The 27,621-nt window shown below is 39.5% G+C and overlaps 1 protein-coding gene across 1 annotated transcript in view; it reads right to left on the reverse strand.

The window, feature by feature from the left end:
* Window positions 1-24,572, reverse strand: part of ARHGAP22 (Rho GTPase activating protein 22) — a 112,356-nt gene extending 87,784 nt beyond the window's left edge. The window contains exons 1-2 of the mRNA XM_010000345.1: window positions 24,381-24,572; window positions 14,168-14,255 (exon numbers count right to left, since the gene is read on the reverse strand). Coding sequence (XP_009998647.1) covers window positions 14,168-14,255; window positions 24,381-24,560 — 268 coding nt within the window. The 5' untranslated portion in view covers window positions 24,561-24,572. The remainder of the gene's footprint in view (window positions 1-14,167; window positions 14,256-24,380) is intronic.
* Between the last annotated feature and the right edge of the window lie 3,049 nt (window positions 24,573-27,621).

Raw genomic sequence — 27,621 nt, forward strand, 5'->3', positions numbered from 1 at the left:
GGGGCTGCTGGGCCCGGGCTCCCAACGGGCTACGCAGGGACAACGGCAAGCTGGTGCCCTGGGGCTCCCCGCCTTCGTCCGCTGTATAATCGAGCCGACCTTGGGGTAGACTTCGCCGCTTCGCGGTACTCTTTGCCCGTTAAACTTCACCAGCTTATTAATTATACTCACCCCTTTTAAGAGGTGAGAGCCGCCCGAGGCAGCTGTATGCGAGTGGCAGATGCTTGCTCTCAGATGGCCGGAGGGCAGCAGACACCAAATGTAAACCATCAGTGTGCATAAAAAGATAATAGAAAGGCCATTTCACCTCTTGCAAAGTTATGTCAGCACAGGACAGCGTCGTATCATACGCTGTCCTTCCGCAAGAGTAAACACCTAACTCTGTATCTCTGGGAGCCTCTGAAGTGATTGCAAGTTCAGAGAGCTACAGAGACCTTGCATTCTTGCAAAGGTCAGCACTGCCCCAGCAATATTCAGAAGGCTTGTTTAAACACTTTTAATTGGATTAACCTAAACCAAATCACTAGCCACAGAGACAAGATAACAAGTTTTGGTATGGGATAAGGAAAGAAAAACATCCCTAGAAGGGGTGTGTTTGCTGGTTCTCTCATCATTCAGTGTTTGTCTTCTAGACCCTGAAGTACTTAACTTAAACAAGCAGGGACCCCGTTTATTGAAGATCCACTGCACAGAAGCAGCAATGCCCTAAGCATTGCAGCATAGTCACATAGGTTTGTTCTATACAGAAACCCTCCGGCAAACAGGGTGCCTTTGAAAAGCTTGGATCAAGTGTTAAGAGTTACATGTCACAACCAAGAGACTGAATGATAGTGTTCTCCAGGTTAAACACTGCAGAAGAGAATGCTCTTTGATAGCAGTGTGAAATTAACAAAGCAATTTAGAGTCCATGTTGGAGAGGAGAAAGATACACAAAGAGAAGGTTATGATGTGGGCGTGGTAACAAAGACCTGTATCTTTAAATATAGTTCAAGCATCAAAACCAGCCTGAATCTGAGAATCTGCAGCTCCTGCTCCAATACATATCCTCTTGAAATCCAACCAACCCTTCAGACTGGACTTCCAGGATATAAACTGAATAAAATAAAGGAAGTCTACTGGGTTTCCCATCATCTAAAAATAAGCCTAAAATAATGTGCTACATAGAAGTTCTCCTGCAGAGTATTCAGCTGTTACTATACACTTGAGCCATTCCAGATGAGAATTCATTAGTTAGCACAAAAACCAAACTAAACCAAAACCCAGACAGGATGAAAGATGGACAAGCAGGAAACCTTTGCCATCACCAGCAAACACATTAAAGAAAACTAAAGATATTCTTGCAGGAGAATTGAAGGAAATACAACATTCCTGTCCTGATATTTATTAACAATGAACCTCTAAACCTGTCAAACAGTGTCAACAGATGATAGCACTTAGAAATCCATCCTTTGTGCAAAGTGCTACCTTCTCCTTGTAAAACAGGAGATAGGTCCCTTTCTTCCTGGCTAAAATCTGATCTGACCTGAGAGAAGAGGCACATAAACCACCTGCTTGCGTGGCTGGACACTGGCAACACTTGTATTTCATACAAAGTAAACTCCAGAAAGCCCCCTGGCAGGGCTAAGATTTCCAGGGTCTGGAAAATTCATACAAAGATTTAATGAATGATACTGTCAGATCCATGGTAGATGAAATGTGTAGAGAGTACTCCACTCTCCAACTGTTCCAGCCTGGCAGCCAAGTCTGCTCCATAGGGATTGTTACTAGATGCTAATCCTCAGAGGAAACTCCCAGACTACCTAAACCTTGCTGAAATGTGTGCAGTTAGCAAGCTTTAGGACTACTATGCACATCACCTCACACTGGCAAGTAGCTGTTGCTGAACAGTTAAATTCACGTTGCTTTTAAACAATCAAACTGACAGCTTCATAAAGCATGTGAATTTGTGTTTCTATTACTAAAACACTGCAATTCTAAACTCCCCTTATTTTCACAAAATATTTGGCTACTTACACAAATTTCTTCCTTTTTAATTATGTCACATGAGGGAATTAAATGCCCCCAAATGACAACAGCTGAGATTTGTTTACTGCAATAATCATCACTGAGTATTTCAGAGAAGACTCTTCAGATGCATTCATTGAAAGAAAAGCCTCTGATGTTGCTACCAGACAGACATAAGATGACACTGCCTGAGATCATCACTACATAAAATAGAGTTAAAGAGCACCTAGCCTTTCCCTCACTTTGTGCTGAATAGCAATAATAATTACAGTAAAGTTCAGCAATAAAACAAGACAATATTGACAGCTTCCAGAAAGCTGTCAAAAGGTTGCATATGCATGAACCATCCACACTATCAATTTCACAGAAAAATATGAACTCCATGCAAAACAGAGCTATTCTTCAACATCAGTTCATTAAAAGAAAATTATTAATGTAAGAAACATCTTCACTATATTGGCGACTTTGATATGTTTGTGTTGGAGTTTTGAGAGTAAAAGATTTAGGAATACACTCAGGAAACAAATCCCTGGAAATAAAATAATCTCTGTGGTTAAACAGAGTTGGTTCCTTGATAGCTGCACTAAAGAAGAGGGAGTAGTAATATAGGAACAATTAATCTATTAGATACATCGATTAATTACCAACTAAAATACTGTAACCACTATTACTTTCTTAAAACCTCTTATGACCTGAAAAATCCATAAAAGCAACATAAGTAGATCTAACACTCGGGGACATGGTTTAGCAGTGGAATTGAAAGTATGCTAAGTTAACAGTGGGACTTGCTCTAAAAGATCTTTTTTCAACCACAACAGTTCTATGAGTCTATTGACAGCTAGGAAACATGTATACCTTCACTGCAGGTCATTTGTCATCTTAGCTTTGGAGGGCACACATTTTGTTTCTTAAAATGTAAACCAATATATTCCTGTTGCCAGACACACTGCCAGTCCAAATACTTCCAGAAAGAAGCAGCTGGCATATTGCATCTGTACAAACCATATACTTTTGCAGATTGTTCTGGGGGAGGGGTGTGGAGGGTGATCTGTGAAGACAAAAAAAAGCCATTTTGAGATAGCTGGGCAATGTCTGGGAAATGCAGAAGTCAGGTCTGTCATCCCAGGGGGGAATCAAGGTTCTTTGATGGCTAAACCTCATTTGGCTTCTTCTGAATGCAGTCAGGCCCAGGCAGATCAAATTTAAGGTCAGCTAATGAAGACAAGAGTGCAGAACTACCAAACCAGGTGTTTCGCCTAAATATAAAGGCAACCCTAGAAGCTTTCATCCTAGACACTGCTACAGATACCAACTCTGGTCCCGAAAGTTTTGAAGGTTCAGCACAAGACAATATCAGAGATAGCCAAACCTGTCTGGGTCAAACAAAACAAGATTTTATACTATTTTTAAATATTATATAATATGTATTTCTATTTACACACTACTCCAAATACCAGGAAGCAGCACAGTTTGTACAATTGTTCTTCAATGCCAAGAATATATGGTAGATTATAACTGCCTTTTCTCATGGCCTCAGACACAATTTTAACACTGTATGCTTTTGAATTCATAGCTCTGTGTTATCTCAAATTCTTTCTGCCTCCTCCCCCAAGTTTTCATGAGTGTCAGACAGCTAACGACTAAAAGCAAACTCCAGAACTACAACAATGCCTCATGAATTCAGCATGACATATAACTTCTTTGGTACCATGTGGAGACACGGATATCAACATCATCTTAACTGGACTTCAGTTAAATGAGCAATGGTTTATGGATGTAGAATACACTGTATAATCCTGCAGTTATAAATACATCTTTCTCCTCTGGCTGAGATTCAAAGCTAGACTTTGGAAGAAGCACTGGGCTGTGCACCTGCCAGAACAGAGCTAGAAGACACAAACTTGCAGAAAGCAGATATTTAGTCTGTTAAAAGGAAGAGTTGTGGAATTATAAATTACCTGAACTTTGTCTTCCTAATGGAAGAAATCAATTTCAAAGCGAGTGCTTGAAGAAAATCAGCAAGATTAAGCTTATCAGATCATGCTACACTAAAGATCCTGATACCAGCTGCCTCCCTGCTTTTATACAACAGTACCTTAACCAGATTCTTTGTGATGGGTACTGCGGAGATACTGTGAAGCTTATATTCAACTTAACAGAATAAAGTTGTTATAATGCCACTAAATTCAACACAGATCAGCCACACTTCAGTAAGTGTTCTCAGTGCTCACTATCCTGGGCTCCTCTAAAACATTCTTGAAAATGGAATGGAAAACATTAGTACAAAATATAGCTTTTTCATGTGTTTGTAGTCATAAAAAGAGCTTTCGAAGATTTAGTATTTTACAAGTTTAGAAAAAGACCACTAAAATGATGAAGAAAATATTGTTTCTAGCATCATGTGTATAAACACAGAACTTGAGTCCTTTACTGGCATAGCTCAGGTCTATTAATGAAGTGCAATATAAAGTGTAAAATGGTATGACATCCTCTCCATAACAGAGGATACATGTAAGTATACATGAGCATAACCTATAGGAAAATTATGCCTAGGTAACTAGCACAAGGAGTTAAAGTTATTCCCAGAAAAAAAACCAAAAAGCACAGGATAGTGAAACACAACCATGCTGATGAATAACTGCACCTTAGTCAAAACTGTTAAGATACTTCCCTGTTAAGCAAAAAAGTTTAGCCGGATAAACAGGTTCTGTTCAAGTTACTTGAAGTCAGTGGAATTCTCTACAGGGCATAAAGCTATCAGAAAGGAAAAATTTCTCCCAATGTCCTGAAATGCATGTAAGTCAAACATCCAAGCATATACTAGATCCAAGGATCCTATCTGTTAGAAGAGCTTGTACCTGCCACAAAACACCCCAGACATGGCAAAGATACCACATCCTTCCCTTCCTAAACAAATGTCCTTGAACAACAGGATCTGATGAAAAAAGACTGATGTTCTTACAAGTTATTGATTTTAAAATGTGCAAAACTAATTCTGTAGTTTGCCACTTAACTGTATAGGGACACTCAAGAAATAAAACTGCATGTTTCATTTTTTGTTATTAATATTAGTATTTATTTTGGCTGTATGAATGGAAACAAAAATGCTCTTCTTGTTTCATCTTTTTACTGTTTTTCATGCTGCACTAGTTCTTCAGAGCCTTCATTTTCAAAAATTTAGGTGTCAGACCAATTTGTTTCTCTAGGCTAACTTGTGCCTTTTAAAGTTTATTGATAAACATCAAGCCCAAGATGCATCCCTGTGATGGCCTAGTCTAAGTTCCTGCATAGTGCAAGAGAATCTTTAACATCTTTACAGTTAGGCATATATTTTGTGAGCAATCAAGGACCCTACCTAGGGGTAAGGCTAAGTACAGGCACATGCATAGGATAAGAATCTGATAACTATTAAAAAGAAGTCAGTCACTTCAACACCCAGTCTTCCTCCCTCTCTCATAAGTAATCAGTACTTTGGAAATACTGACAAGTAGCATACTAAGGCTAAATAAATCTTTTACAATATAACATTAAGTTCCCATTTTTTTAATAGCACAGCTACTTATTTATCAAAGTATAAATCTTCAGTGTTCTGCCTATATCTTTGTCACATTTCCCACTCCTTGCCATGAAGTTGAGAAAGCCCAGTGCAAGCTGGTTCTCAGTGATAGCACACTAATTATCCCTAAAGCATTTCAGGCAAACAGAGTGGTTTTGCCTGTGAAGCCTCACAGCTGTTTGACAGCCAGCAGCCACTTCAAACTGCCATTATGCATCATTCAAAGGCACAGTTTCATAAACACCTCAGATAGCAGCTTCCCAATTATAATTCCTTTTGGATGCTGGAGCAACATGTTATCAACCTTGCTGTCCCTTCCCCCACACACTTGTGTGGGGTGTGTGAAAAGGAAATGCTTCTTTCTTACCTTTGCTCCCCAGAATGACTGCAAGTTGATATTTTTGAGTCAGAGTATTACACGAAGCAGTTAAGCTACCAGCACTAACAGGTATCTCAATAGCATCAGTAGTGCTGCCTCACAGGACTGTCAGAATATAGTGTGTTGGTGGATGATGGTTCCCTCTCTCACCTGCATACAAGGGTTTTAAAAAATTTTCAGAGTTCCCTTTTGAATAGTCTGGGGAGCAAATATAGTGTTTTCTTGCACTCCTGTCATCCTGCATTGGCTTAGAGACCAGTCTTGCTTCTTGCTCTTCTTTCTGTGAGTGCAGTGACTGATGCAGCTTCAGCATGCATGTGTATTTCTGTTCCCTGCACCTGCTGCACACATCACAGAAACCAAATTCACAGCATCTCAAGGCATGTAGGAAGCCAGAGTAAACCCACAAGTCATTAAATCCTGCAGACATCATAGTAGTTGTGTAATGACAACAGCAGAAGCATAGCAGGTACAGAAAAAAAAAATCTGTTACTGTCCCCATCTACAAAATTTTACAAAACAAAGAGCTGTTTTCTTTATTCTTGCTATTACAAAGCATTAACTTTGCAAACAGGTAACATGTATCCACCGACACGCTCAGGATTCACAGAGGATTAAAAAAAATTAACCACCTTAACAAATAAAAAGTTATCATCCATCCATCCCAAATTCAGCAATTTACTTCTAGTATCAGGGCTAAATAAAATGCACTCCACAGACATGCTAGCCCTTAAAAAGCTCAAGCACAGAAAATAAAGAGGAAAACAGTCTCTGAGAACACTGAAAGAGAAGAGTGAGGTGCATCTCCAGCTCACACAACCAACACAACCCCTGAAATGAATCTGAAATGTATTATATTTGTAATTTAGCATGACAGTGCCATAACAGCTAGGGACACAATGAACTGCAGAGCAATTCAGATTAACTTCAGAGGGCCCAATCCCACACAGTTTAGAGATCAGCTCACCTCAGTAAGACTATTGACCCAATAAAACACATGGAGAAGGCACCCAAGCAGTAGACTTATTTTTAGCTTGATTTTTTCTTTCTTCATGAAAATATTGACCTCTAATAGTTATTTGTTAGAATTTGCTGTGTGCTATGAACTACGCTGCCATATATCAAGTACCTAATTTTACTCTACCACCATGGTAACATACTAGAGTATTTTCTCAGCCTCAGAGATCCCAAACATTACATAAGTCTTACAAAAAATTCACCCATCATTATTGCAAATCAGAACACAATTGCTTCTGAGGCCAAACAAAGAATAACTTGCAACAGAAGCACCAGAGCACACAAGCTTCAAGACAGCACGGAAGACATCCTTTTTGATGAATTAGCAAGAAAATATAGGAGAGGTACTACGTAACTGATCATGTTGACAGTTTGATAAACATCTCTACAGAACAAAACTGTTAGTGCACAGTAATGCTGAAAACCAAAAAACCTCTAATAACTACACATGCTTTAGGGCTTATTATCCTTAAGGGAGAATACCCAATAGCTGAGCTTATTCTGGAACATCTCAGCAGAAAGAGTTCAGATTTGCACTAGAAAGCTAACCTGATAGGATCAAATGATGCCTTATAAATTCCAGCAACCACATGCCATCATCTTACAGAACTACACTTCATATATCCAGAGGGCAACCTCCACAAAATGCTATGCAGACATATGACTTTGAGGAATACAATGGGTTAAGGAAAGCTGCACAAGAACAGAGATTGTCTTAATGATCTGTCCTAGCAAAAAAGCTAGGAAAAGCTATTAATGAAACTCTTTAAGGCTCATGCACCTTTCCCAGCAGGCCTCATGCTGTTACAATTGAAGTTATAACTAGCATTCTTGCTGAAAGCCAGCACATGCATTAAAGACAGCTAGGTGCTACTGATCAGGGATCAGATCCAGAGCCTCTCCTGGAGATTCCAGGGTAGCAGAACGTGTATGCTATCACTAGCCATTTCCAGGCCTACTTTCAACTGTCCAGGTACCCCAGAGCATCAAGAAACATGGACAGTGTAACTTGAAATAGAGCAAACACTTCTTATGAAATAGACAGGATCTTGTTTATTTCATGAAGCAGGACCTTTCCTTGCCAAATGCAAACATAAGCCTTGGGCATTGCATATGCTAGGGAAAAGAAACAAAGCAGAAAGCAATTTACAGGCTGCAGGTGCCTCCTGGTGCCCTTCAAGATATTTTAAGATGATAAGGTAAGGTGAGCCAAAACATTAACTATCAGAGAGCCTCACAGTCCTTGGGGGAAAAGAGAAGCCTAATATCCTTTCAGTCCAAAAGTCTGGATGCAGTCTGATGACTTTCACAAGCATAAGTCAATGCCTACCTGAAGTAGGCAGGAGTGTATTGATCATGTTATAGGGATACACCACCAAATTGAACACAACACTGTTGAAATCAGAAACATTACATTAACGGAGAGGGCAAAGTTCAGCCTTTTAATTCACATTCTCTTTTCGGAAGGATTCAGTGACATGGCACAGTCAAGTCAGGGAAAGTAAAGATGAGACCAGTAAGCAGAGATGCCCTGCTTATGCACAGTTTGAGTTGTTAGCATCTAGTACAATGAGTCCCCATTAACTTACTCAAGTAATAGGTGTTAAACTCAAATCCATTTATATAACACACCTAGAACTACTGGCAGCTGATTAGTAATTCAGTGGATGCTAAATGAAGTTCTCAAGGTCTTGACAGGCCAAAAAAAGCTATTTTTTTCAGTTAGATGAAATTATTTCAGTAGAATTCACAAAGCAGTTACCCTAAAAATGACAATTAGTATCTTCTGGTCTTCTCAGCAGACCCCTAAGCAGCAATGCAGTGGGAGGTGTGAGCAAACTCTTTCACCCCCATGCCCAGATGGAAGAGGCAAATGTCAATTTATCAAAGTTGGAAAAAACTGAAGACGTATTTTGAAAAATAAGTTTAATCAGGCTTAGAGTAGGAAAGGAGAAAAACAGATGCTGCAAAATAGCCAGTAATTTCTGGGCCAGTATGCTAACCTGAAATAGCAGAGGCCTAGGTTCAAGTGGCTCCCACACAGGTTCACTACTGTTCATGTCTATATGGAATGTGTGTTTCTCTTCTATAACCAATAAACATTGTTTTCATCTTAAGGTTGAAAGAGCAAACAACTTAAACTTTAATGTTATAAAAGATTGTTTATTTTGGCATGAGTGACAGCAGCTGAAAGCATTCAGTTCATTGTACCTCCTGGATTTAGAAGGACTAAGATGCTCATGGCAAGGCAAATACACAGAAAGGTACACAATAATATGTTCTGACTACTCAGCACAGTATTAGCTTCACAGGCTGGGCAATAACATTAAGTGGGGACTCTTGCTTGTTGATTTGCCTTTGAGGAGACATCACTGATGATTCAAGAAAAATGCCATTACTGACATCAAGTGTCCAAGTACTTCGTGGAAAGAACCAGCACCATCTAGTGCTCAGGAGCAGACAGAGCAAGCAGAATATACAGAATAATATATAGACAAATTTTAGGTATAGCCTGCAGAATACTTTCAAAGAGACTCAGGTTGCACTCATCTTGTATATACAGCGAGACTTAGCAGCCAGCAAAGGCCAAGCAAATGTACCTGTCACTATCTTAGTGCTAAGACTTCACTACTTTGAAGGTCTTAAGCTCAAGCTACAAGGTAATAATAAAAAGTATTTTCAGACTTTGTGGCTGCAAAGGCAACATGCAATTTTATCATCCTGGGCACTCATTTGGAAAGACATTTCAGATATGACATTTTAGGATTCTCCCTCCTTAATAAATTGAAAATGTAATTCAGATTCCAAAAGACAGTTATCATTTTTAGTGACATACAAATATGTGCATGCTGTCAGCTGCAGTCCAGGTATCTAGAAGTGCTGAACACAGATCAAGACAGTGGCCTCCACTGCAAAACCAACACCATTTATCTTCTGCAGATCAGTGCAATACCAGTCTCCCTGTGATGCTCGCATCTTTCACTTGCTAAGTGTTTCCACAGCGCACTGCTGAAACCACATTGTTATATTCTTTCCATTAAGAGCCAGAACTACTTCACTTGCTGATATTTCCCTTGTCAATATGACCAATACCAACTCCCAGAAATCTAAATAAAACCCTCAGATATCAACATCACCACACATCCAGATATGCACAGTTGGTTATCATCTGTAGGGTTCAGGAGAAAATTTAATTACCAGTGGCAAACTTGGTTTCCTGCTGTTAGTTAGAACAGCAGTTTGCATTGAATAATAGGAAACCTGGAATAATTTTTAATATCTGAATTTCTAATTTCCCCTCTAGGTATTTTAATCACACAACATCTAAACAAGAGCTGAGATTAAAAGGCCACAAAAGTAACTTAATTGGTGTTGATCACACAAAAACACACCACAGAGCTGACTGCTTTGAAGGAACCATTTGCCCTACCGAGATAAGGCAAACAAGCTGCCACTCCAACTGGTTGAGTCTGCAAAAAGCCTGAGACAACAGTTCTGAAGAGGATTGGACTGCCTTACTAAAGAGGGGGCTGGTAGTATTACTCAACTTGGAGCACAAAAAGCAACCTGAAGGTGAAGTTTTCATCAAGCTTAACTGGGTTGACCTGAAATCCAACTGGTTTCAAAAGTGGTTGTGGGTTTTGTTGTTTAGGATTTTTGTTGTTTTGTTTTTCAGCCACAAGAGCTGAAGTAAGGCATGATCAGAAACTGGGGAAGAAGTCGAGAGTAAAAGGGAGAAAGCAAGACCAACCCCTTCAGCAGTGGTTTCCAGTGAAACCAAATTAAATTAATCACAAACTGCACTCTTATTCTCAAAGACCCAGTTAAGAGCTACCACTGTTGACCATGGCAGAAACCACTGTAGCAAGAAAACAGGAACTAGTTATCACCAGTAACAGACACACCAAAATAAGTATTATGACTTTTGGTCAGGAATTTTTCAGCAAGGCTGCTTTCAACCATAACGTCTCAGTTTGTTGAAACACCAAAGGGCATATTTGCTTTGGACAAGATTGGTCTAGAATGATTTCACAGTAAAAACCTGAAGAAAAAATGCCTTTCCCAGAAAAAAACCAAAACAAACAGTACTCACTTGAGGGTATTTGCCCACTATATGCAGGTGACAGACTCAGATTCCTGGTCTAAATGCAGGGTAAAAGAAAGCTGGGTCCCCCACACCACCGGAGACATTAACCAAGGAGGTACCAGATAATCCATGGAATAATTTCTTGGGTTTTTTGTTTTGGTTTGTTTTTTTTAATCTTTCTGCTCTTGCTCTCCATGAAAAGATCCATTGAGTTAATTCTGAAGTAGAAAGGAAGGATCTTTAAAGTCACCAGGCTTTCTACAAAGACAAGTTATTCTCCAACCAGTTGGTAATAACCCTTTCATTTTCAGAAGACATCAGTTTTTACCTCCTTCAGAACTTAACCACTTCTGAACCACTCCCTTCTTTGACTCTGGAAACCTTAGTATATCAGAGAATTACTTCTGACTCTGCAGAGAAGCTTCATCTCCTAGTGCTTCAAGGATCAGAGAATAAAACAAGGCAGACTATTTTCCACAGGGCATTAAAAGCACAAGCTTCCTAAAATCTGAGGCCTTAGGAATATTTAAACCATCAATATTCCTTAAGACATTCTCAAAAATCAATCCCTGTGCTTCTTAAGACGCTGCATCACAGCACTGAAATGCACTGTAAATCCAGACTAATGCACAGTTGCTTTGTTGCCCCAGTAATCAGTCAGCTGTTTGTTACCAAATTTGCACACCTCTCCCCTGCAACATACTTCCATCCCAAAATACCAGGTGCTGTGTGATGATTACCCCAAAGAGTTAAAGCTTTGCACCTGACCTCATGCTATCCTGACAATTTTATTAAAACATCCTTCTCACCTACTAATGTGCACTGGAACAGAAGAGCAATTTAAGCCCACAGCTTACCCTGCCATTCCACTTTGAACTTCACTAGCTGTGAGGGAGGAAAGCATGAATGGGTTAAAAAGGGTCCACAAATTTACATCATATCCCCAGAACAGAGGATGGAGAACATCTCAGCTAAAGGAGGTATTTCAGGAAGTCCTGCCATCAGATCTAACATTGGTTTGACTGTAGAACTGTTGTGTGGTCTCTCATGTCCCCAGTTCACCCTTCTATGAGCTGCATTGTGCTGCTTAGAAATGAACTTGATGAAACATGAATAATACACAATGCCCATCATTAGTTCTTGTTACTCTGCAGAAAATCAATACATGCTCTGTTACAGCACAGAACATGTTACTGCTCTAGTCCCTGCACTCTGAGGAAGCAGCTCCCACAGCCAAGTCTTACACAGCCTGCTGCAGAAGAAAGGTGGGAAGATCTGAGCAACAAGGATGCTGAAAGCCTTAGCTATCGGTCACAAAATATGTTTTTGGATGCAACTGTTACCACAGTCCTTAAAGTTTTGGGACTTATCCTTGCAGGCAAGTTTCAGCCTCTTTGCTAGGTAAGTTAATACCATGATACTATGGGACTATTTTAGGAACGCTACACTCTGTTCTTAATTTTATGAAAGCTCTGCTTGCACACTAAAATCCTGTATCTGTATTTAAAGCTATGGAATTTATTCGTATTCACACGATTCCTAAATTCATTAAGATGACTAAAAAATGTTGTCATCCCTATAGAAACGATATAGTCCTAGTTTTCAGCAGGCAAACTGAGGCACAATTAGGCAGAGATATGATAATGACCATAAATCAAACACAAGGAAAAACAGGAATTGATGGAAAATAATTGAGTCCTAAAAGACCATTTGTGCTCCTCTTCCTTTCTGGCATCGGTTTAAGAGTTGTTCCTTATGTGGGTGCTGTGCAGGCTGGCAACCACACATAACATAGTCATTTCAAAAAACATGCAAAAAAGACAATACATTTTTGCCAAAACCAGCATTGAATAAGTGTACTGTGAACAGAACGGGGAACTCTATCTCCACATTCTCCAGTGATGCCTCTGCTGAGTCACATTCTGTATTGACTGGCTACTTATAGCGTTTCTCAACACCTGCTTTTCACATAGCAACTAAGTATGCTACAAATATTAATGGATTTAGCTCCACAAGGTAGGAAAAACATCTGAGTTTTGCAGGCAGGGCAATGGTGCACTAAGACTGAATAACTTTTTCCAGGGAACAGAGAGAATGGCAACATCACAAACTGAATGCATGTCCACTACTGATTAACCACATAGATGTCCTTGGATTCACAACTATGCTGTAACAGCTCCACTCTTTTCCGTTCCTCTGGATATCCTCTTTCAAGTAGCCACATGGCATTACTTTACCAGCTCCACTGAAGCAACAGCCATATGCAGTTTGAGACAATACTTTTATAGCCTAAAGTAATAACCTGACAGTTTGAGAAAGAAGTGCAGAATTACTGTTTTCCCACCTGATACCAGAGGGCAAACCCAAGTCTCTGGGAAACCTCAATTGAGCCAGTTTGTGACTCAGTTATTTCACATCACTGCCAGAACACATTGATTAGTCACAATCACAACCACCCAGGTGCTTTCACATCCCAGGTCCACAATCTTTCTAAAACAGCGTGGTGCACAATCTTTGGAAAATAATGCAGAAGATACTGTATTCAGACAGTGAAATGTCAATTCATAGGAGATCTTCCATGCAAGCAACACTGTAAGCCCAATCCCCCCCATGTGTGGGGTCCTGCCTATGAGGGCATGGTGCTATACAGGGAAAAAGAGACATTAAGAGGTAGTGTGCAGCGATAATGAAAACAAAAATAAACCTCCTCTCTCCAAGTAGCTTCCTGTGTGTCAAACAGAAAGCTGGGACTGGGTTATTGCAAAACCCTGCCTTTGGATACAATTGAAAACCTTCAACACTACTTGCCTCATGCTGTGTCTAGAAGGGGTATGCAATACAGGCATTTGATTATAGCCTGATTAGAGGGTAAGAAAAATACCACAGAGACACAGGTAAAAGCACACCTGCCCCCCCAAAAAGTAATATTTGACTGTAGAGACAAGTGTTTCCTGTGCTGTATATTTAATTTAAACAAGGCTGTTGGCTCCCATTTCCCAGTCTCTCCATATAAACTCTGGTGTATCAGAATGTTTAGAAGTGATCGGTACAACTTGGCTATCACTAATGACAATTAATGGGAAGGAGATGACATTATGTCAAAAATACAAAAATGCTGACCTACCTGTGGTAATTTCAAACAGATGTTTTCCTGGTTCATCAGGATTAGGTGGCAGTTCATTCACCTGATTGCCTTGCAGTATTATCAAACCCTGTAAGGGACACAAACACCATTAGAAGGGCAAAAGCCTAAAAGAGGGGAAGGAAAACAAACACAACAGACATACGAATTTAAGCCCCACTCTTCCACAAATCCCATATCCTTTCCAAACCCACCCTTTTGAGTAGGAAAAAATTGAGCTGCTAATGCAACCTGCCTCACACTTGTCCTCTTCTCTCACACTAGAAACTTGTGGTCACATCATCTTTCATCTGGAATAGCAATAATTGGAGCATGCACAGGTGATTCTCTTTGGTTTCCATAACTAATTATCTTGCAAAAGTTTAATCTCACATTATATCTACTCTTCCTTCACTTTTTAATTTCTGGCTGCCATCTGCAAGCCTCGAGGTAGCTGAAGTTTTATTTTGAAATATTTTCACAACTGAAGAAAATGGTCTGTTTTCCAGAGGTTTTCAATACAGGGAAGTTCCCAGAAAGATACTGGAGGGCTACAGCTGACTGAGGTTTGCAAAGCAGTGAGACTACCTTATAGTCCAAGAGACTACAGTTCCCTAGCCAGAAATCTTAATGGTCTTAGTTCTCAAGTGCAAACACTGCCAGAACACAGACCCATTTTCATCTTGAACCTAAGTACACATAACACAATGTATCCCAGTTGAGGAATTCTATATAGCTGGTGGCATATTATCTTCAAATCATCTTCTCTATCAAAAAGGTGTGGAAGCTCTTGTCCAATAAAATGAGCAGAACAAGAAAAAACACACTATTTGGACCTCATTGTTTCTCCACTTCCTTTTAGTCTTTGACATTTTGAAGAGTTTGTAGCTAACATTTAGTTTGTACACACAATAACACACACAAGGCAGTAAGAACCGTGACTCTCGAGTGAAGTCATTAATTGTGTAATCAGCGGTTCCTGCACTGAACTGTCCTGGAACAGAAGCTGGGATCCAACCATCTTTTTTTTGCTGAGCATAAAAATAGATGTTTTATTCACTTGATTTCACACAGATCTACTAAACATGCACTGTTGCATTCTCCCCAGCCCACTTGGCAACACCCAGATCCAAGACACACTGGAGCATAACGGTATTAGTAATAAAAAATCTTAGTTATTCTTTGTTAGCTTCCAGATACATATTACTGAGTAATACAATTAGTGTCTCATGAGACAGACAATCCAGGATTTCAGCTGATAGAAGACAACCCATCATACGACCTTTGCAATCTCTATCAAAGAGAAGACAGTTATTTGACTCTTCATTTTGTTTGTTATGGCATAATTCCCTGGCTTTGTTCCTCAGTAATATATTTTCCTAAAGATCCTTTATTTGGAGAAACCACTGCAATAAACCAAGGAGACAGCTTGTATTAAATGTAAATTAAGTTTTACTATTTTCTTTGAACACAAAACATTCAAAAACCACCATAAATTATCAGAACAGTAATGCTTGACATGGAAAAGACTTAATCTACACAATAAGTTCCAAGTCATGGAGGCTCTACCAGTTAGCATTCCAGTTTTGACAACTCGTTCTATTAAAATGACTATTAAAAATTACACCAGTGGCGTCCCTCAGGGCTCAGCACTGGGGTCAGTTTTGTTCAGTATCTTTATCAATTATCCAAATGAGGCAATTGAGTGCACCCTCAGTAAGTTTGCAGACACCACCAAATCAGGTAGGACTGTTGATCTGCTTGAAGGTAGGAAGGCTCTATAAAGGGACCTGGACAGGCTGGATCATATGAGATTGAATAAGGCCAACTACCAGATCCTGCATTTTGGTCACAACAACCCTAGACAATTGTGCCCCTGTACTCAGCACCAGTGATGCTGCACCTTGAATACTGTGTTCAGTTCAGGGCCCCTCACTGTAAGAACAACATTGAGGTGCCGGAGCATGTTCAGAGGAGAGCTACCAAGCTGGTGAAAGGTCTGGAGAACAAGTCACATGAAGAGAAGATGAGCTAACTGAAGTTTAGTCTGAAGGGAGGAAAGGAGGCGGAGGGGAGACCTCATTGCCTGTTGCAGGCTGGTTTAATAAACAACGGATATGTGAGCAATCCTGTTTTTACTGATAGAACACCTGGACCTCAACGACCAAGGACTCTCTCATGAGAACCAGTTGATAAAAAGTGAGGCAACGAAGTAAACACCCGGACGTGCCGAAGGAGGAGTTGGGCTGGAGAGTCCTGACTGAACCTGAGCCTAGGAGCCAGTCACTGCTCAGATCATGGCAGGTTCTAGTACAACTGACCAATCATAAGTGTAACCCTGGACATGCAAAATTCGGGATAAGGGTATATAAAGTGCCTGTCATTTCTAATAAAGTTTGAAGTTTGCTTCATCAATCATACTGATTGATCTGCATTCTTCCCTTGCGCCTCCGCACTGGCAATTGCCCTCTACAACTACCTGAAGGAGGTAGTAGTGAAGTGGGTGCTGGCCTCATCTCCCAAGTGGATAAGGACAGGATCAGAGGAAAAGGCAGGAAGTTGCGGCAGGGGAGGTTTAGATTGGATATTAGGAAGAATTTCTATACTGTAAGAGTGGTCAGACACTGCAATAGCCTGCCCATGGAAGTGGAGTCACCATCCCTGGAAGTACTCAGACATGTAGATGTGGCACTTCAGGGCATGCTCTAGTGGTCAAGGTTGTGGGTTTGTTTGGTTTTAGTTGGTTTGTTGGGGTTTTTTGTGTTGATAGTTGGACTCTGATCTCAGAGGTCCTTTCCAACCACAATGATTCTGTTATTCTGTGACTTGCTACTTTGAAAGGATTTTTTCATTGCAGACTGAAAATGTCTCAGAAGTACTCAAATTTGTTCCTCACTGACCAGAACTCAATTTGCCATGTCACTTGAAATTCAGCAACCTGCTTCCATGTTTTGCCATTCCTCAGGGTGATCAAAAATTAAATATTCATTTAGTTCCTCTTAATAAGTCAGATGATTCTAGAGCAAGGAATTCCTGCCATCTAGAATTCAGGAACCTCTACTGCAGTTTACAACATATTGCAGGGCACTGCATAGTTAAAAGGTAGAAATACAAGAAACCCTGAATTTGAGTGTACATTGTCTATGGAACAATGAATACAACCCTGACCATGTTGCATATATGCTGAATATTCCGCACTATGGACTTGCTTTTCCTTCCACGGAATGTAAAAGCAAAAACAAGCATGAAAAAGAGAAACATGCTTAAGCAAGTCAGATTTTGTATTGAGGCATTCAGTTTAGATGTCCTTGGTTTTGCTTTTAGGAAACTGTGCCTTTACATTTCTATCTCAACTTTGTTTCTCTGCATTTTAAAATAAAAAATTCTGTGCTTAATGTAATAGCAAAAGATGGGGCTGGATCTTTTGTAGCACACTGTAAAGTTCTTCATAGCACATTTGACATAGACAAGAGAAATCAAGGTATGAAAGGAAAGAAAACAAAAACTGAATTATATCTCAGAAGAGTCAAATGAGTACAGACATACTCCACAAGGGGCCAAAGTCAGCACCTGCTGTCTCCACAAAGCACCCAAGACAGAATAAAGAGTTAAAAGTGGACATTAGATAATTTTGAGCACATTCTCTTCACAAAAATAACCAACAAACTACCAGCTACCCAATTCTGGTAGCTAGAGTGAACTGTAAGCAGAGAAGGCTGAAACCAGTGAAGAGTAATACTCTCAGTAGTAGGCTACTCAGCCCAGAAATTTATTATTTGCCAGGATATACAACAGGAGGGAAAAAGATGGAAAACAGATGTCAACATTTATTTTTAAAAAGGGAATAGAGAGGATGTTGCAACATTCACAGCTGCTGTGCTCCAAGAGCAAGGAAGGAGAAGACCACCTGTGGAATAGGAATTTCTAAAAGGATCCCCCATTCACATAACTCTGACCTTTTGTATAAAATTACAAAATACCTTTAACATCAGTGTCCTGGAAAATTGAAGTAATACCATCAATTACCACCATTGCTAAACTGTCTTCTGCCAGACAAAGAGCAAAATTCCCAAGCAAAACCCCAAAGCAAATTGAAGACCTGAATGCACTGCAATTCATTAGATTAATGCAAACTAGAGAGTGTTATGAAATACATCAGCCAGGAACAAGGACCAGTCATTAAGTGAACACAGCCTGATTTTCAAAGACAGGACCCTGAATCTAATGTTTACCCAAAGCTTAGGATGCTTTGGCAAGGACCAGTCTCAAATTTTGGCTCAAGAAGGAAGCCTGCATTTCCTCAGTCTGGTTTCCATTAGGTAGTTCTTCAAAACAAAAAATGGTTCAGAGGTACTGAGAGGTCCAGATTTCCTCCCCATCTCTTTTTCACATGGAATGCATAAGATTTCAAGTAGTTTTGTAGCATGTTCCTAGGGACATCATGTTCAAGAGGTAAATGACCAAGACTGTTAAAAGTATCTGCTTGCCTTACCACAGAACAAAGTTCCCTGAAGTGAGGGGAGAAGACATAGCTCCTGTGTCAACCTGAGTCTGAAGCACATGGGAAGGGGCATGTGGATAGCAGGGAGGGCCACAATTCTTTTTCTTTATGAATAATACAACCTAAAATTTTAATGCTGCAGACAAATTCAAACCCTTACACTTTTAGGAGTATTTGGAACATCCCGAGGGAAATAGTAAAAGGGCAGCACAAGCAAAGAAAAAAATTTAAATATCTAAGTTTCACAATTGAAACCAGAAAGGATTTCAGAATAGCCTAACACAAGAATCTCAAGAAACCACAAGAAAGGGCCCCAAAAATCACAGTTAGGAAAAAAAAGTGCTCTTACAAGTTTTTCTCAGTTTAACTTCAATTTGTTGTTCATGGATTCTCAGCTATAAAGTCTGATTTTCAGGTCATTACATTGCATTTTATTCTGTATTTCTGGCTTGTGTTAATAAGAATTTTATTCCAGCTGATCAGACTTTCAGAGCTTCAGCTATCATTTGAAATCTGGCAAAAGATGTTTTCTTTAAGAAAAACATTTCAGAAAAGTATTGGATTTCATGTATTCTGTAGAAATTGCTCCTAGAAGTGACTTGTTCCTTTTTCTCATTTTAACCAGCTGTAATGAAATGTAGGAGAAGAAAAAGATCAGTGCACAGTAGACGTCATTTAAAACAACAAAAACAAAACAAAAAAAATAAAACCAAGGAACCACTAGAGATGTGGGACAGTGGAAGGAAAGCAGGACTTGCTGCAGCCACATTGGCAATGGGAACTGTACACTAGTATAGCTACTTTGTCCTTACCAGTGGGCACCTTAATTCAGCTGTGAAATGACATTGTAGCAAGTTGAGCTGGTACCATAACAGCTAGAAGAATAGACAAGAGAAGTAGACACATGAACCATTTTTGAAAGAAAATGGGGATGGTCACACTACATATGAAAAACAAGAGAAGCCTGAAACCTAGGCCCATCTCTGAAAAGTACAGGTGTATATATAGCTCACAGATCTCCAGTCTGCCTAGTACACTGTGGAGAACTCCAAATAGGCAGAGATGAAAAGGCAGAAAAAAACCAATTCATGTTAGCAGGAAGGGTATATCAATTCTGACAGTTGCTGTCACTGCTAGAAGACATTACTCAGTAGAGTGATGTGTCCTCCTCCAGCAGCCATTCAGACTGCGTTAGTAATCTTGCTTGGGAAGCAAAATAATGATGGATTAAATCAGTATAAATTCCCCAAGGTCTAACTTGATATATGCCAAAGCATGCCCCAGAATAAACCTCAATTCATGACTAAATTAATCCTACCTCACTCAGATTTTGGGAGCTTGAGACAGCTAAACATCTTAAGAGGCAGACAATAGGTTACAGACCTTCCAGTAAGCTGGAGATACAAATCCAATTTTTGATGATAGCATCACTTTGCACTTTTAGGATCTTGGTGCTATTAGGGCGACCTTAAGAGGACAAGTGTTCATACATTAACAGTACTAATGTAGTCCTCCCCAACAAGACCAATTGAAAAGTTCCACCCTGTACCAGGCTCTGTAGAGCCAGAGCTTGGTAAAGAAAAGCTGCAACACAGAAAACCTGAGTGGAAAGCTTCCTTTCCTTGGCTGAGTCCCTCAATGAATACCATTAGGATTCTGGCACCAAATTCTCATTAGCTTTAATACAGCACTTCAGTCAGTGTTACAAATACTTGTAAGATGGCGGGGGGGGGGGAACAGTGGTGCTTAAACCTGCCCTCAGACATCCCAGCTAAGGATGTTGAAATGAACATCTTGATTTAGCTGAACATGGAACAAAATTAATTTGTATAAAGCTGCTGTAGAAATTCTGACACAGACTTCTAAGGATCAAATAGCCCAACCTAACCCAAGAACATGACCTAGATTTATGCAAATCCATTCCCATTTAAGCTTAGAACTAGAGATTGTGGACTAATCTACGTGACAACATTTCCACCCTTAAATGCTTTTGCAAGAATGTAAATTAAGTCTACATGCATATAGCTTTAATGTTAGTTCAAGTCATTTTTTCCCTAAGCATAGATAGACAAAATATTTCTGTAGAGGAGTATTTGTGAAAGTACATTTAGCAAACTATCTACAAGCCACTTTTCAAAACTAGTTATGCAACATACATGAATTCTCTACAATGGGACACTGCTAGTGAGAAATATACACACAGTTATGCAGAAATATTTGGCAAGAAACTTCTGGACAGCTGTGTTTTTGCAAACCATGTTACTGAGCAAGTTCAGCTGTGGCTTGTGGATCAGTAGATGCTGCAGCTTCCACCACAGTTTGGCTTCCCCTGCCTGAAACTGGACCTAGATGACAACAGGGAGGCTAAGAAAAGACTAAAAGCTGAAGGCATTTAAAAAATAACAGGAAAACACTGGAAAGGCACCATGACGAAATTGTAGAAGCATCTGAAGTTATTCCAAAATGGCACACTAAAGTTTCATGTACATAATCATCTTTAGAGTCCAGTGGACAGAACACATTCTGGAAAATTCTGCTGTTTTCTAGAGCATGAAATTCAAGCCTACTGCAGATGTCTAAAGCTTTTAACGTATCAAGTCTATACTTAAAGAAAAGTTAATGAATTAGCTACAGAGTGGCTTTTGTTCCCCTGGACACTGGGGAGAGGCACAAACTATGTCCTATCCCAAGGACAAAAAGAAACCTAAGGCTACTTTTAAAACCCACAGGTATATTGACAGAGTAGGAGCATCAAAAGCACTTTGCAGGTCACTTCTCCTCCCCTCATGGCAGCACTCAGGAAAACACTCAGGAAAAGCAGTGCCTGTGAATTTAGCTCTAACTTCTGCACAGAAGTCAGACTGACAGAGTGAACTGTGCAACTTTCACATGGCAGTCAAACACAGATCCTTCTGCAGCACTTGATCCATTAAGGCCACAAAATAGCTCCTCTTCACTTCTTTAAGCTTATGCCATTCTCCTGTCATTAGATAATGGTTCTATATTTGCAGCACTGTTTTCAAGGAAGAATGTCTACAATTCCCTTTAAAGACATGAAAGCATAGGTTTTCATAAAAACAGGTAATAGCAAAATCCATAAAAGAGCATTGCTTAAGGTTTCTCTCGAAACATTATGGCATAAATCTCACTTATCTTTTTCAGATAAACAATAGTACATATAATTAAGTAGGCATATCAATGGGAATTTCAGTGAAGTTATTGATTTAGATTTTGCACACAAACTTGCTGGCCATACTTGATAATTAAAATGAATTTAAAAGAAACACAAATATCTTTAGAGGTGAAGGAAATTAGGGATTAATAGCAACTTACAAAAATACCTATTTGGCCTGTAGCCAAGTTCTCTCGGGGTCACAGCTGTCTTCCCAAGCCATGTGGGAATGCCTGTACCATTGTCCCTTCATTCCAGAGAATCCCAAGTAATAGCTATCTGCAAGTTCCAAAAATACATCTCACCCATGAGGTGCATACAGTTCTATCTGAAGTCAGATGCCAATCAGTCTGCAACTGCTACAAGAACCACAACACAATTCTGTATCATTCTACACTAAATAGTTTCCCTCAGTGATAAATGTATGGTAACCCTGCACCCAAGAAGAGACAGAGTTAAAGAAACTCTTTCCAACATTCCTCATAACTACCTGAGACAGCTCCTTCCTCATCAAGTTCACCAAAACAGTCCAGAAGTGCCCAGTTCTCCCTGTACATGGTATAGGGAGATAAAGTACTTGTCTTAAAAGTGAAAAATACATCTTTTGCTTGAAGAGCCCAGAGGAACAACAGGCTACATTGCATTCAAGTCCTTCTAGACTTCACACAGCAGGCTATCCATAATGACTGATCAAAACCCTCACTAGGTAAGTGAAAGACATAAGATGCAGCCAGCATCCTCATACATCTACAATGCATGTGTCAGGCTCACAAGGGAAAAATTCTGTTCTCAATCCACAACAAAATGTGGCAGTTAATCACATTGCTGTATCAAGCAGTTTAATAATAGGCTACGAGTGTGTGGCTCATGATGGTATTACACAGGCTGTCTGTCACTCTGCAATGCCTGTACTGACTCATCAGGAAGCAAAAATACAGCGACATAGTGTGGCTTATTTAATTATGTACCCTCTGTTCAGGGACTCTGGTTAGACGCCTGACAAGTCAAAACAATGACTACAGGAAATATGCTGCAAAATATTCCAGAGCAACTAGGAAAGCCCTTAGAGATTAAATGCAGCAACAATATTTTACAAGTGTATTCAATAACTTGAATAAGAATTTCTTTATCTCAGCTGTAAGCTTTATCCCATATCTTGTAGCACAACATTCCCCCTCTAAGCGCTATAGATATAGAAGGGTCAGAGAACCAGAAAATCATCCTGGATTTAGTGTAGAGTCCAGAATAACAATTGCAAAGACCCTGGCTTTGTGTTTATCCTAGATGGAGGAGCACTGTCCTCTCATTACACAATATGTATTTGTAAGAAATTGGTGCTAGACAAGCGACACACTCATAAAAATCATGTGAAGCAGCAAAACATTAGAAAAAATCCATCAATACTTGGCTTGAAAGACATAATTGTGCAATGTTAATTTATTAAAAACTGTTTAAAATATTCACTACCAAAAAGTTGCAAGGTAAATGTCACTTGCCCATAAGAACGCTGCATGGTGACTGTCCATTACCCTTTATCCCCAGTAAATTGCCATATAGGAACTTGACATAGTTAAATCTCCCAAGTCTTATAAAAGACTAAATATGGTTTGGAAAGCTTTCTTGAACACATTTGCTGTCCCATGAATAAATTGATATAGCTGATCTAAGCTTACCATTTTAAGTAGCCCTACTATGGTTTGATTTATTCAATTAACATTAGTGTTTATTAATTATTTAGCCACTAGCTGACTTCTTGTCTCTTTGCTACCTCCTAAACACACTGATCCTATCCTCTGTCCATTTGCTTTCAACAGTCTACTTTGGGATAGCTCTGTGACACTGTGCAATATATGTTGCATACGAGGACATGCACTTCATCAGCGATTTCCACCAGGAAAAAATGTTTTTCTTTTTCATTCGTGCTCCATAAAGTCTGTAAGTTTTGACAAAAGCAAACTCCAACAGTTTAATTTTTCCCAATGGTAGGAGGTTACATTATTCTACAGTATGCTAAATCACTCAGTCCTCTTTCCAGACACAGCACAAAACCTTGTGTAAATTCTCTCCTCAAAATTTATATTGAAAAGTAGTAACTGCCAGGTGTATACAAGAGACACTAAAACACATTACAGCCCCTTCTCAAGCCCAAATGTGGGCATTTAACAAAACTTACATGCTCTACCACCACAAGCTAGCTTTAAAAGCCACTGGCTCTCTGCTAACCATGGATTATTTGAGAGATTATAAAGCCCAGCTAATTAAGCAAGGTTTTTCACTCCTGCCTCAGCAATCTAGCACTACTTAGCTCTTTCCTGTCAAACTACAGTATAACAGATGACCAGTATTCAGAGGTCAGCATGCCTTGGTGTGTAGACAAACACTTTCTAACCTTCCCCCAAGCTCTACTCTTGCCTGGGCAGTAGCTAAGTCTCACTTTTGGCTAGGATAGAGCGCAACTGAAATTGATTGTCAGTCAAAGCAGTGACTGTGATCCATGTAGAAGTCACAACCAATACACCCTATGGTTCTCAAAGTACTCATACCTGAGGTTTAGTTTCTTCTTCATCCTTGTAATAGAAGAGCTGGTCCCCACGCAGCACAAACCAACGTTGCTGCCAGTTCTTCATAATACTTCTTTGTTTCTTCAGCCAGCCACACTTTAGCACACGTTCTTGAGGATTTGGAGAAGAAGGTCTGGAAGGAGGCCCGATCTGTTCACCCATCACCAAACTCTTTGACCGGGCTGAAAAAGTAATTACAGAATGATTGAAACACAGAAATAAGAATAAGAACATACAAAAAGCCTAAATAACTGTTCCATACTTTCTTCTCAAACATGGAGAGACCATTACACGCATGTTTGTTCTTCAAGTAGGTACTGGTTTTTAGCATGTACTTTTAAGTTGATGATAGACCAACAGAAGACAAACATGAACCTTTTGGCACTGCTCACTCTAGCAACCTTCTAGGTAAGATGATACCTCCACAAAGGCTCTACTACTTCCACTAGCCTTGCACAAACCACTACTGCCTTCCAGCTCTACACAGCATTAGTGATATTGCTGTCTCCTAAAGGGATATTTACCCAGTAAAGCTGTATAAGTATAGTGAGGGGTGGACAGAAAAGGAGGAAGGAGAGAGTCTAAGTAAATAGCCTCACTCCAGACACTACCACTAGGGGGGGTGATTAGTCAGTCAAACCAGCTGCCACAGGAAATAAAGAGATTAAGAACTTGAGAAAAAAATTAAAAAGCAACAGGCACATATGCCTCACCACACAGTCATGGAACTGACAACATATGTCAAAGGAAGAAAAATAAAATGGAGATGGTGTACAGGGAAGAAAAAACACAATATAATAATCACAATAGCAACATTAAACTTGACCCTCTTTCTTCTCTTCCATGAAGTAAACTGCAATACAATAGGAGGCAGATAAGGGGTTGTGGTCAGATCTTAGGAGAGCCTCCGCAGTGTAAGCCAGTGAGGGACATTACATTGGTATCTGTGATAAAATCTTTAACCTTGCCGTCGGGTCATCATGTTCTGCTTCTTAAAGAAATAGAAACCCAGCACTTTACACACTAAACACTCCTGTCAGCAGAGGGCAGATCTGAATCGTACCACATCATGTATGACCAAAAAGTCTCAGTGACAGTAATCACCACTTGTATAGTATCATATACTTCCCTTTCTCCCCTGCTCTAAAATCTGCTCACACCTCCTATAACAATCCAGTAAGCACTCAGCCTGGCATCTGCCAGCTTCCCATTTTTATGGGAAGGTGGCATCACTTTGTTACACTTTGATTTCAGACCATGTAAGCCCTGTCCAATAGGTAGGGGTTTTTTTTCCATTTTTCTGAACTGCTACAGTAACTTCTGCTACTCTCAGAGCTGTGCACAACAGATTTTGCCTTGTACCTCAGCCAAGATAAATTAGGTTTCAACCTATAGCTATTTTCTGATTTAATAAATTAAGTTTTTACTTTGAGTTTCAATTTAAAATAAAAAGTTGAAATGTTACAAGTGCTGATGCAATGTCATAGCTTTTATCAGAATTAAACTTTCCTTATTTTTGGCTAAAAAAACCTTTCTGAATTTAACCCAAGCTTATATACAGCATTGCTCCTACATTAGTGGAGTTTACCAACAAACTTCAGTAACCCAGCACTCCTAAACCCTGATTATTTTACACTGTCAAAACAAAAACTTGATACACAATTTACTTAAAATCAGGCTTCGATGTATGTGCTCTAAGCTTACTCACAGGAGTCAGAGCTCTAACAGACAAGCATTGATTATTCCAGCAAAATATATAAACAGGTGCTTTTCACCATGAAGCAAAGATCCTCATGCCTTACTACATCCCTTTCTGGCAACACAGTGCCCTCTAGCAAATGATTACAAAAGAATTATTCTTAGGCAAAAACGTGGCTATTAACCTAACCAATTAGTCTTATAATATCAAAATCAGTATCAAAATACCAAAATCAGTAACTACCTGTAATCTCCACACACATGCAACTCAGAGCAGCGTCCCCTTTTCCAGACTTGTATATAGTTACATAAAACCTCTCCTAGCTCACCCCTCCCATCAAGAAATCAGATTTACTTAACTGTAAACCAGCAATCTTTATTTTAACATCTGTATTGACATAAACCTCACAGAAGACATTAAACATCTAACTTTGGGATAATGCAAATATTGCAGATTTCCCCACACACACTCTTTGGTGTTATTTGTACAGCCTCACCTACTAATATTTTATTATAGAGAAGAGTTAAGGCTTTTGTGATCAGTCATTTAAGAATTTATGTCTTCATATTTTTATTTTAAGCAGCACCACATCTTAGTCAATTGCTATGGTTGCTAATTCTTCATGCTGTCTCAGCCTTCCATTTCCTTAGAACATCCAGTTGTGACTGTAATAGTTAATTTCATTAGGGAGATACTTAACCTCATCTGTAAGCTAACAACATGGATCAGATGGAAGTTTTTAGAAGGAAGAATAATTTATGGTTATTAACAGCATTGACATATATGCTTCATACCTCACAGAATACAAAAATTGCATAGAGGTCAGAAGAAAACACTTTCATGGATGAGCACCGCCTGCCTTTGAAATAGCAGTTCTCTCATACTACTGGGATCAAAAAAAAAGCTGCTTTGATAGTCTGATCCAGTACATTGAGCCACTCGATTCATATTCATATATATTCTTACTGTTGATCTATTTAACAGAATGTGATCAGCAGAGCATAAGGAGAAAACAAATCCATGAATCAGACCCACAGCAACTCAGCAAATACTTTATATGCTCTAGAGTTCTTATCCAGTAATGCATTTTCAATATAACTGTTTGTTTTTGCTCTTCACATTTTCGTTAATTGATTATTGATTCAGCCATACACTTAAATTCTAAACAGAAATCAATGCAGAAAGGTTTCAAAAAAGGCCTAGGATTCATTTGCAGAGTGGTACTGAAATGCCAACTACAGGACACACCCACTCAGAAGTAAGGAAACAAGGCAACTGCAGTACAGCAAGATTACACCAGACCAGATGGATGCACATATCCTTGCTGCCCCATAGGTGGTACTAACATTGAGCTAAACTCATTCTTTTAGGATGACAAATCATTAGAAGACAAGAATCAGAATCACAGACCTTGAAAATACCCCTGTGACTTGAAGTGATACTTGCATATGTAAGGTCTCATACCTAGATGAAGACGGGAGGAAGAGTATGACTGTCACACCACTGCCTTTGCTCAATGCCTAC

This window comes from Chaetura pelagica, unplaced genomic scaffold (assembly GCF_000747805.2).
Source record: "Chaetura pelagica isolate M959 unplaced genomic scaffold, ChaPel_1.0 scaffold156, whole genome shotgun sequence".
Taxonomy (NCBI): domain Eukaryota; kingdom Metazoa; phylum Chordata; class Aves; order Apodiformes; family Apodidae; genus Chaetura; species Chaetura pelagica.